At 42.1% G+C, this 12,782-nt stretch overlaps 1 protein-coding gene across 3 annotated transcripts in view; it reads right to left on the reverse strand.

Moving 5' to 3' along the window:
• Nucleotides 1–1,504: 1,504 nt before the first annotated feature.
• dlgap5 (discs, large (Drosophila) homolog-associated protein 5) overlaps nucleotides 1,505–12,782 on the reverse strand; it is a 67,237-nt gene continuing 55,959 nt past the window's right edge. For all 3 annotated transcript variants that reach the window (XM_072273071.1, XM_072273070.1, XM_072273072.1), the window contains exons 17-18: nucleotides 3,288–3,379; nucleotides 1,505–2,476 (exon numbers count right to left, since the gene is read on the reverse strand). In XM_072273071.1, the coding sequence (XP_072129172.1) occupies nucleotides 2,357–2,476; nucleotides 3,288–3,379 (212 nt within the window). In that variant the 3' untranslated portion in view covers nucleotides 1,505–2,356. The remainder of the gene's footprint in view (nucleotides 2,477–3,287; nucleotides 3,380–12,782) is intronic.

Here is a 12,782-nt window from a genome sequence, read left to right on the forward strand (position 1 = left end):
ATGCATTCTACAGTATTGGTTTCTTTGTTTTGTGCTGCCTGTAGAATGAATCTCTCAAGATTGTATATAGTATACACACATTGATATTAAATGTACTTTGAACTTTGACACTCATGTAGAAAGGTTGAATCTGTCAAATTGGGTAGACATGTGCAACCCTAGGAGAAGGCACAGCAGTGCCTCTATTTTCCTCGAAGTCTGTGCAGATTCAGCTTGTCATCTAAAAATCTGACAAACTTCTACAGATGCACAGTGGGGAGTATCATGACTGGTTGGAACACGGCCTGGTATGGAAGCAACAATGCACAGGAACGGAAAAGCCTATGAAAAGTAGTGGACACAGCCTAGTCCATCACAGAAAAAGACCTCCCCACCATTGAGCACATCTACAAGGATCACTGCCAAAAGAGAACGGTGTCCATCACCAAGGAAGCACACCATCCAGGCTACACTCTTCTCTCAGTGCTACCATCAAGGAGTTACAGGAGCCACCATCAACGGTGAACTGATTTCACAACATATGGCCTGACTTTCAAGTACTCTACAACTGATGTTCTCAGTACTTGCGTACATGTTTATTTCTATTTGCAGTTCGTTTTCTTTTGTACAATGGTTATTCGGTAGACTGTGCGTGTGTGTGGTTTTTTAGTGATTTTGTTGTATTTCTTTATTCTACTACAGATGCTAATAAATTAACCTCAGGGTAGAATACGTACTTCGATAATAAATTTACTTTGAACTTTAACTTGGGACAGGTACCAACATGTGGATCAACAGGTAAATCAACTGAGGGAAAAACTTATTTGAAAATACGTTGCTGTGATGCTTAAAGGAAGCCAAGACTTCCCTTGTCTTTCACAGTTGAAGCAAATGAGATGAATGAACATCAACTGTACCTGGACCTGAACGGGACCCAGCAGATGGATGCAATCATAAGGAAGGCATATTATTGCTTTTACTCCCCAAGTTGACCAGGTTCAGTTAGTTACCGAACGTTCCAACAAACTTCTGCAGGCGTACTGTTGAAGGCATCCTGACTAGTTGCACCATGATCTGGTGGAGAGATTTGAATGCACAGGAAATAATTATCTGCAGAATAGTGGACAGCCTAATACATCAGAGACATATCCTTCTCCGTCATTTGTAATATCTATAGGGAGGCACTGCCTGAAGAATACAATATCCAAAGATCCCCACCACCTAGGCCAGACCATCTTCTTGCATCTATCATCAGGCAGGAGGCGCAGACATCAGGTGCTTCCCTTCACGAATGTACTGGCACAACCGTAATAACTGCTGTTTAGCAACATGGAATTTTGAGTAGAATAAGTGAGGTAAGCCAAGAAAACATGGAATAGTTAGACGTAAGAATGGATGTGCGTTTCAGCAAAACATGAGTGAGTGACACGTTAATTTATCATATGATAATGATGTGAATAGAATCTCAAAGCTGCAAACTGTTGACGATGGTTGCAACATTATTAACCCTGGGATGGTTAGTCAAAATGGTTCCAAATTAGGAACATGCAAATATTTATTTAAGCAAAATGATACAAAGAAATACAGACAATAGTTATGCAGTTACAAATTTCACATCTTTTTTTGTTCATTTTAAAATAAAATGTTCTTTTATAATGTTGCAATGACCAAAGTGAAGACCCATGTTAGTGAGGTAGTCATTTTAGTTTGGGGTGTCATTAATTCAACTTTAAAACTTTGAAAACATGTAAAATCCAAAAGTTTCTAATTCATTGAAACTGCCAGTGTCAATAGATGCCTTCTCTTGAAGCCATCAATGCAATTGTCTACTCTGTGTTGGTAATGGTGCCAGTGATCTGGGCACTGTGCACACAAGAACAGTTCAGATATAGGAAGCTGAAGGGCTTCATGCACCAAATCTTTCCAGCTGCAAATACAGAAGACATGTCAGATCAGGAACGGACAAGAAACATTGCAGACCAATACTGTTTTTAAGTACCATTGGCAGTATCCTTTCCTTTCTGCTAGAAGAACTCAACAAATCCACAGAACATCAAAAAAAATTATTTGCCAGAAACAAGTGAATACAGTGTTGAATTACATACAGCAACTTAATATCTATTGGCAGAAAATGCACTTGCAAGCAAAGGCTGGATTGAGCCTAGTGCTAGAATAATCAAAGACTCACAATCAAAGGCATTATTCATTAAGTATCAAAGGCTCTGGTCTTCAGAGTGCTCTCCACTAAACACTAGGGCAGCAACAGTCTCCATTTAGAATGAATCCATAATGTTTTATCCTTCAAATCCATTACAAGACATTCATAGTCTGATGATAGCTGGTAGTTTTGACAGCAACACCTCAGCTTCACCAGTCTTCACTGAGAGCTTCCACTGGGACTGAATGATATCAGATCTTGGAGAGCTGCTTGGAATGGAAGCACTGGGCAGCCTTCTTTAATAGTTCCAAAAGGGCTCAAGTAAGTTCCTTCATTCTCCTTAAAAATATAAGAGTTGTTAGATTTGAACATGTATTTCTCAGTTACCAGAACAAAACTAGGCACTAAAATCAATGCCTAACATGGATTAATCAGTTGAGAGTTGAAAGGCATAAGCATTTGGAATGGAGACCATGCAACTGGAGACATGATCTTCCCAGAAAAGTCAGTCGAGTGCATACAGGCACTGAGTCATGCCTTCAAGTTCATGAGCCACATATGCTAGTCATATTCCAGTTATAAAGCAATTGAGCAACATCAGGTAGAAAGCATCTGTTTAATACCACCCTTAGGCTGAGGAGGAGAAGATGGATTACAGATTCATAGTTTGAACATCTGATTGTAGCTCAACTACTTCCATTTCAAATTCAATAGAGAATCGCAATACTGTAGTTAAAAAGTTCACTCTAACAGAAGTATTTCCAGAACTACTTCGCATATCTATAAATACTAGGAAATATGAGGTACTTCGTACAGGCAAATGGATTGCAGAAGTAAGGGAGGTCATCTTAAGTTACAGACAAAGGCTTACGGACTGGCAATAGCCACTGCACCGGCTCCTTGAGCCTGTTGGACTCATTCTACCATTCAGTGTCATCTATTCCTCATCTTGGATTCAAGAACACTTAAGCATATCAACTACGTACTACACTTCAGTTCATCCCACCTTGAAGAATGAACACACCAGATACATTTTCAAATCAGGCACTGCAGATAAGTGAAAAATCAAGTCACTTGCTGAATATCTGCAATCTAGGCAGAGACAATTTTATGTAAGGTTAATAATTTACCGAGCTGTTAGTATCCTTACCATTTCATGGGCAACATTCCCAGCAGCCGACAGATCAGGCACATAATTTGAACAAGGAGTTTTTGTTGTAATGAAATTGGGAGTCAGCAAACCTGGAGGTGGAAACCCAGTGTAAATAAGAGCAAGTCGATCGAAACAGATAAAACACAATGTTTCAGTCTCTGGTGATGAGATAACATGTCAGATAAAGTTAATCCATATTAGACAAACAACACTATTTAAGGAATGGTGGTAGGTTTCTGTCTGTTACATTGAGCACCACCTAGTGGCTAATCAAAACATAAATCTGTGAGATAAAACCTCTGTGTTTCTAAATTAAATAAAGGTTGGAAAGATTAAGTGAACACTTTAGTTATCGTCGTATCCCTTGCCATAAAGCACTTCTGCTTTCCTTAAATCCAGGCATCAGTCAGTTAAGATGCCCAATAAAAGGATCAACGACCAACTTTATTCACCATTAACTGGACATTTCATGCGTTAGTAACTTGCTGTGGTGTGTTGGAGCAACATGCAACAAGAATGAACAATATTTAACAATTATAAATAACAAATTATATAAAAAAGTTAGAAGCTGAAGTATGGACATGGAATAAACTGCATAAATCAGCATTTACAATGTAACCAGCATTAGAAAAAGTGGTTTAAAGTGCAGTGATGGAGTCATTGATGGGAGGAGTATTAGGGGGGAAAATTAACTAGAATGATGGAGATGATCGTCTCCAAGGGAAGATGACATAAATCTCAAGGTAGCATATGGTGATATACATGTACTTTGATAACAAATTAACTTTGCATTTTGAAGTCTTTGTTTTAATAGCCCTATAGCACTTTCCAGAAGGGAACTTTTGGAAAAGGCAGTTTGTTGGGTTGTAGTGGGTAACTTCAAAATTAAATAAAAGTCAGAAAGATTAAGAGAATACTATTCCTTTGGTTGTCATCGTTACTGATTCCCTTAACACGAAACACTTCAGGTTAATGAGCTTTCCTGAAGTGCAGGCAACAGCTTAAGATGCACGTTAAAATAAAATTCCAAGAACTAAGCATCAATTTGTTCAGACATCTGGCTCACCCATTAGAGTCAGAGCACTATAGCATAAGGTCATTCAGCCCATCTAATCTGTGCTGACCTAGTCTTCTGCCTAATCTCATCGACCTACACCTGGACCATAAACCTCCCCGTACTTATTTAACCTTCACTTAAATGTTGAGACCAAACCTGCATCCTCCACTTCTGCTGGCAATTCATTCCACACTCACAAAACCCTGAGTGAAGTTCCTCCTATGTTCCCCTTAAACTTTCCACCTATTATCTTTAACCTATAGTTGTAGTCTCATCCAACCTCAGTGGAAAAACCCTGATTGCATTTATTGTATCTATAGTCCTCATACTTTGGTATACCTTTATCAAGTCTCCCCTTATTCATACATGCTCCAGAGAATATGTCCTAACCTATTCAACCTTTCTTTATAGCTCTGGTCCTCAAGCTCCACACTATCCTTGTAAATTATCTCTGCACTCTTTTCAATCTTATTGATATCTTTCCTGTAGGTAGGTGAGCCAAAACCTCATACAATACTTCAAATTAGGCCTCACCAACAATTATATATTTTCAACATAACATCCCAACTCCTGTAATCAAGGATTTATGAAGGTTAATACACTAAAATCCTTTATGACCATATCTACCTGTACCATCACTTAAGGAATTATGGATCTGTATTCCCAGATCCCCGTTCTACTGCACTCCTCAGTGCCCTACCATTCATTTGTATAAAACCTATCCAGGTTTGACATGTGCCCCCCCCCCCCCAAAGTGCAACACCTCACACTTATCTGCATTAAATTCCACCTGCCATTGTTCAGCACATTTTTCCAGTTGGCCCAAATCCCACTGCAAGCTTTGATACCTTCCTTGTAGCCTTGATAGAGTGAAACGTGAGCAAGAGGAATCGTGGCCAGAGTGCTGCTGGAACCAGGATTCGGACAAAGGGCTGGGTATGCAGGTAGTGTCAGGGTTGAGACACAGAACACTGAACAATCTGGAATGGGGGTAGGTTTGCAGTCAAAGGCACATCTGCACTCTCATCTCACTGGGTTCACAGGAAAATGTGAAATATGTTTATATTAATGGAAGTAACATCCAAAAATCTGCTGGTCCAATGTTATCAGAGTCCCCAGCGTTTGAGATTAGACGTTTACTATACATGACAAATGATTACTGAGTTATCAGCAGGTATAAGTGGTCACGGTGGAATGGTTTAACAAGCTATCAGGTTGAAACCAACCTCAATTATTGACATTTCAAAAGGGTTTAGCGCTTGCTATTAAAACAAAAATATTACAAGGCAGCGCTGGGTCTCAGATTTTATTGGGCTTGAGATCACACGAATGAGTGCAAGAATTGAAAAGTGAGCCAGGCCAGTTGGGAAATTTGAGATCATTGGGTAATTAGGCACTTGTCAAGGGGCAACAAAAAGTAGTTTGACTTAAATGGAGCAGCTATTGTGGGAGTGAACAGGATGAGAGTGGGGAGCTTGAGGCTTTGGCTCAAGAGGCTTCTGTGAGGAGGCAGAGGTTAAAGTAGGTTTCTGGTAAGTTTCTTTCTGCACAAGCAGAGCAGTGGGATTGCCAGGTAGGCTAGTGCAGTCCTCTCGCAGGTTATGGAAGATGGGGAGACCTCTGGTGTTCTCTAGGACACCACCTGCGGGAAGGGCATCCAACCTGCTTCTTACAGACTGTTGGGAAGCTAGAGCTGGATGAACTCCAGACCATTTGGGTAGGTGATTGACATAAGATACAAGGAGGCAGACACAGGTACTGGGTAACTGTCAGGAGAGGGATAGGGGACAGATAACTAATGCAGGGTACCCCTGTGGCATTCACCTCAGCAACAAGTACCTATTGATTTGGAATCTATTAGGGTAGGACAAACTAGCAGAGCAAAATCACAGCAGCCAAGTTTCTGGCACTGAGTTTGACTCTAGGACTCAGAAGGGAAAGGCGGTGTGGCGGAGAGGGTTGGGGGGGAAGAGCAGTAGTGATAAGAGAGTCATTGGTTACGGAAATAGACAAGAGGTTCCGTGGAAGAGAATGAGATTCCCAGATGGTATGGCATGTTGCATCCCACGTGTCAGGGTCAGCGTAATCTTGGAAAATTTATGGCATTTTTAAGGGTGGGGTTTGTGGGTGGTGAGCAGCCAGGAGGTTGTGGTCCACTTCAGTACCAATAACAGACAGGAAGGGTGATGAGGTCCTGCAGAGTGTGTTTGGAGATTGAGGTGCTAAGTTAAGGACAGGACCCCTACAGGGCTGTGATTTCCAGATTGTTATCCATTTCACATGCTAATGAGGCCAGAAATAGGAAAATTAAACAGGAACACATAGCCAAGGAGATGGGGCAGGACAGAGGGCTTCAGATTTTTGAATCATTGGGCTCTCTCTTCCAGGGAAGGTGGGATCTGTACAGAACAGTTTGCACCTGAACTGGAGAGGGATTAATATCTCAGCAGGAAGGTTTGCTGGTGCTGCACTGTGGTATTGGTGGAGCTGTTAAACTAGAGTTGCAAGGGTTTGGGAACCAGATTTCCAGGGCAAGTAGCGGAGTGGTTGTAGGGAAATATGTTAAGCCTACTTACAAATACAGGAACTGAAAGGTTGAGCATGGCACAAGGAATAATCTGAGTGGCATTTATTTCAATGCAAGGAGTATTATAGGCAAGTTATCTTACAGCATGGATGAGCATGTGGAATTATAACATTGTAACATGAGTGAGACAGTTGCAGGAGGGCCATAGCTGGCAACTCAGTGTTCTGGTGCTGTGTTGTTTTAGACTTGGAGTGGGAGGAATTAAAGGGGGAAGTGTGGTATTACCATTCAGTGAAAATGTTACAGCAGTGCGCAGTCAGGACAGACTAGAGGGTTTGTCTGCTGAGGCTGGATGGGTGAAAATGAGGAATAAGCAAGGCATGATCAAGTTAATAGGATTATATATTAAATTAGCAGGATTTTGAGGAACAAAATCTTGCAGGCAGTTGCAAGAAAAGGTTGTGATAGGTGATGTTAACTTTCCACATTGAGTGAGACTCCCATACTGTAAAAAGTCTGGATAGTATAGTTTGTCAACTGAGTACATAGAACCATAGAAACTACAGCACAGAAACAGGCCCTTTGGCCCTTCTTGGCTGTGCTGAACCACTTTCTGCCTAGTCCCACTGACCTGCACACGGACCATATCCCTCCGTACACCTCCCATCCATGTATCTGTCCAATTTATTCTTAAATGTTAAAAAAGAACCTGCATTTACCACCTCATCTGGCAGCTCATTCCATACTCCCACCACTCTCTGTGTGAAGAAGCCCCCCCTAATGTTCCCTTTAAACTCCCCCCCCACCCCTCACCCTTAACCCATGTCCTCTGGTTTTTTTCTCCCCTTGCCTCAGTGGAAAAAGCCTGCTTGCATTCACTCTATCTATACCCATCATAATTTTATAGACCTCCATCAAATCTCCCCTCATTCTTCTACGCTCCAGGGAATAACCTATTCAACCTTTCTCTGCAACTGAGTTTCTCAAGTCCCAGCAACATCCTTGTAAACCTTCTCTGCACTCTTTCAACCTCATTTATATCCTTCCTGTAATTTGGTGACCAAAACAGAACACAATACTCCAGATTCGGCCTCACCAATGCCTTATACAACCTCATCATAACATTCCAGCTCCTATACTCAATACTTCGATTAATAAAGGCCAATGTACCAAAAGCTCTCTTTACGACCCTATCTACCTGTGACGACACTTTTAGGGAATTTTGTATCTGTATTCCCAGATCCCTCTGTTCAACTGCACTCCTCAGTGCCTTACCATTAACCCTGTATGTTCTACGTTGGTTTGTCCAACGTGCAATACCTCGCACTTGTCAGTATTAAACTGCATCTGCCATTTTTCAGCCCATTTTTCCAGCTGGTCCAAGTCCCTCTGCAGACTCTGAAAACCTTCCCCACTGTCTACTACACCTCCAATCTTTGTATCATCAGCAAACTTGCTGATCCAATTTACCACATTATCATCCAGATCATTGATATAGATGACAAATAACAATGGACCCAGCACTGATCCCTGTGGCACACCACTAGTCATAGGCCTCCACTCAGAGAAGCAATTCTCGACCACCACTCTCTGGCTTCTTCCATCGAGCCAATGTCTAATCCAATTTACCACCTCTCCATGTATACCTAGCGAATGAATTTTCCTAACCAACCTCCCATGCGAGACCTTGTCAAAGGCCTTACTGAAGTCCATGTAGACAATATCCACTGCCTTCCCTTCATCCACTTTCCTGGTAACCTCCTCGAAAAACTCCAACAGATTGGTCAAACATGACCTACCACGCACAAAGCCATGTTGACTCTCCCTAATAAGTCCCTGTCTATCCAAATGCTTGTAGATTCTGTCTCTTAGTACTCCCTCCAATAACTTACCTACTACCGACGTTAAACTCACCGGCCTATAATTTCCCGGATTACTTTTCGATCCTTTTTTAAACAACGGAACAACATGAGCCACTCTCTAATCCTCCGGCACCTCACTCGTAGACAGCCACATTTTAAATATTTCTGCCAGGGCCCCCGCAATTTCAACACTAGTCTCCTTCAAGGTCCGAGGGAACACTCTGTCAGGTCCCGGGGATTTATCCACTTTAATTCTCCTCAAGACAGGAAGCACCTCCTCCTTTTCAATCTGTACAGTTTCCATGGTCTCACTACTTGATTCCCTCAAGTCCATAGATTTCATGCCAGCTTCCTTAGTAAATACAGACGCAAAAAACCTGTTTAAGATCTCCCCCATTTCCTTTGGTTCCGCACAAAGCCGACCACTCTGATCTTCAAGAGGACCAATCCTATCCCTTACAATCCTTTTGCTCTTAATATACTTGTAAAAGCTCTTTGGATTATCCTTCACTTTGACTGCCAAGGCAACCTCATGTCTTCTTTTTGCCCTCCTGATTTCTTTCTTAAGTATTTTCTTGCACTTCTTATACTCAAGCACTTGATTTACCCCCTGTTTCCTATACATTTCATACAACTCCCTCTTCTTCTTTATCAGAGTTGCAAAATCCCTTGAGAACCAAGGTTCCTTATTCCTATTCAATTTGCCTTTAATCCTGACAGGAACATACAAACTCTGCACTCTCAAAATTTCCCCTTTGAAGGCTTCCCACCTACCAATCACATCTTTGCCAGAGAACAACCTGTCCCAATCCATGCTTTTTAGATCCTTTCTCATTTCTTCAAATTTGGCCTTCTTCCAATTCAGAACCTCAACCCTAAGACCAGATCTATCCTTGTCCATGATCAAATTGAAACTAATGGTATTATGATCACTGGAACCAAAGTGCTCCCCTATACAGACTTCTGTCACTTGCCCTAATTCGTTTCCTAACAGGAGATCCAATATTGCATCCCCTCTAGTTGGTCCCTCTATATACTGATTTAGAAAACTTTCCTGAACACATTTTACAAACTCTAAACCATCTAGACCCCAAACAGTATGGGAGTCCCAATCAATGTATGGAAAATTAAAATCCCCTACCACCACAACTTTATGTTTCCTGCAGTTGCCTGCTATCTCTCTGCAGATTTGCTCTTCCAAGTCTCTTTGACTATTGGGTGGTCTGTAATACAATCCCACTAATGTGGCCATACCTTTCCTGTTTCTCAGCTCCACCCATAAGGACTCAGTAGATAAGCCCTCCAATCTGTCCTGCCTGAGCACTGCTATAATATTTTCCCTAACAAGCAATGCTACTCCCCCACCTTTCATTCCTCTGCCTCGATCACATCTGAAACATCGGAACCCTGGAATATTAAGCTGCCAGTCCTGCCCCTCCTGTAGCCAAGTTTCACTAATTGCTACAACATCATAATTCCACGTGTCAATCCACGCCCTCACCTCATCCGCCTTCCCCGCAATACTCCTAGCATTGGAATATATACACCTTAGAAGATTTTTACCACCACTCACAACCTTTCTATCAGCGGATTTGCTTAAACTTTCAATATCATTTATTTTCACCCCAGCCACACTGTCAGCTCTGGCACTCTGGTTCCCATCCCCCTGCAAATCTAGTTTAAAGCCTCCCCAACAGCACTAACAAACCTCCCTGAAAGGATATTGGTTCCCCTGTAGTTCAAGTGTAACCCGTCTCTCTTGTACAGGTCCCACCTGCCCCAGAAGAGGTCCTAATGATCCTGAAATCTGAAACCCTGCCCCCTACACCAGTTCCTCAGCCACTTGTTCCTCCTCCAGAGCATCCTATTCCTACCCTCATTGGCACCTAGCACAGGTAGCAATCCTGAGATTACCACCCTTGAGGTCCTGCTTTTCAACTTCCTACCAAGCTCTCTATACTCATTGTCCAGGACCTCTTCACTCTTCCTTGCTATGTCATTGGTGCCTATGTGCACCATGACATCTGGCTGGTCACCCTCCCACTTCAGAATGTCATGCAATCGATCAGAGACATCCTTGACCCTGGCACCTGGGAGGCAACAAACCATCCTGGATTCTCTGTCACGACCACAGAACCTTCTATCTGCACCTCTAACTATCGAGTCCCCTATCACTACCGCTCTCCTCTTTTTCCCCCCTCCCTTCTGCACTGCAGAGCCAGACTCAGTGCCAGAGATCCAGCTACTGCAGCTTGTCCCAGGTAAGTCATCCCCCGCAACAGTAAAGATTCTTTAATATAGAGGTCCCAAATACAGCATAATGGATCTCCTACTAGGGAATGAACACAGGATAGGTAACAGAAGCTTGACTATCATCATGCCACTAGTTTCAAGGTAATTATAGAGACAGATAGGATTGGTCCTCAGGTTGAGATTCTAAATTGGAGAACTGCCAATTTTGATACCAAGAGGAAGGATCTGGCAAGTGTGAATTTGGATAGGCTGTTTTGAGAAAGGGATGCTTACTAAGTGGGAGGCCTTCAAAAGTAAAACTTGGAGAGCAAAGTTTGTATATTCCTGTTAGACTAAAAGGCAATGCCTACAGGTTTAGGAGACCTTGGTTTGAGGGATATTAAAGCCCTGGTTAAGGAGGTGATGCACAGAAATATAGGGATTAAAGAACCATTGAAATGCTTGAGAACAAGAAATGCAAGAAAACACTTAAGGAAATAAAGAGGGTCAAGAGAATGAGGTTGCTCTGGCAGACAAGGTGAAGGAGAATCCTAAGCACTTCTACAGACATATCAAGCACAAGGATAAAATGAGAATAAATTGGGTCACTTGAGGATCAGCATGGTCACCAGTGCATAGAGTGAAAAAAAATGGCGGAGATCTTAGTTTTTTTGCATCTGTATATACTCAGGAGATGAATGCAGTCTATAGATCCAAAGCAGAATAGGGTGGATAAATCCCCAGGGCACAAGGGTCCCCTCAGATCTTGTGGAAGGCTAGTGCAGAAATTGCAGGGGCCCTGGCAGAAATATTTAAATGCCCTTAGTAATGGGAGAAGTGCAGGAGCATTGGAGGATAGCTAGTGTTGCTCCATTGTTTAAGAAAGGCTCTAAAAAAATAAACCAGGAAATTATAAGCTGGTGAACCTGACATCAGTAATGGGTATATTACTAAAAGTATTCTAAGGGACTGCATATACAAGTATTTGAATAGACAGAGCCCAATTAGGGACAGTTAACAGGCTTTGTGCTTGGCAAGTCATGTCTAAATAACCCCAGTTGAGGAGACTACCAGGAATGCTGATGAAGGAAAAACAGAAGATGTTGACCACATGGACTTTGGCAAAGCCTTGGCCAAGTCCCACATGGGAGGCTGGTCGAGAAGCTTTAGTTACTCATTGACTTTGCAGAAGAAGCCAGAGTGGAAGTAGATTGTCACCCGTCTAGGTCTGTCGCTGTCTGTCATCTGTATTAATGATCTGGATGATGTGATCAATTGGATCAGCAAGTTTGCAGAGAACACCAACATTGGGGGCATAGACAAAGAGGAGGCTATCAAAACTTGCAGCGAGTTCTGAACCAGCTAGAAAAATGGAATTTAATGCAGACAGGTGAGCTTCTGCACTTTGGAAGACAAACCAAGGTAGGACTTAGTGAACAGTTGAGCATTGAGGAGCACTGTAGGACAGAGGGATCTGGGAGTACAGATCCATAATTCTTTGAAAGTGGTGTTACAGGTAGATAGGGTAGTAAAGAAAGCTTTGATTTATGAAAGTTAATGTGGCAAAGTATTGAGTACAGGAGAGAGGATGTTATTTTGAAGTTGTACAAGCTGTTGGTGAGACCCAGCTTGGAGTATTGTGTGTAATTTTGGTCATCTACCTACAGGAAAGATCAACAAGATTGATGTAATACAGAGAAGATTTACAAGAATGTTGCCAGGACCCGAGAACCTGACTTTATAGGGCAAGATCAAATAGGTTAGGACTTTATTCCCTGGAGCATAGAAGCACAAAGGAGATCTGATAGACATAT

This window comes from Mobula birostris, chromosome 11, assembly GCF_030028105.1.
Source record: "Mobula birostris isolate sMobBir1 chromosome 11, sMobBir1.hap1, whole genome shotgun sequence".
In the NCBI taxonomy this organism is placed as follows: domain Eukaryota; kingdom Metazoa; phylum Chordata; class Chondrichthyes; order Myliobatiformes; family Myliobatidae; genus Mobula; species Mobula birostris.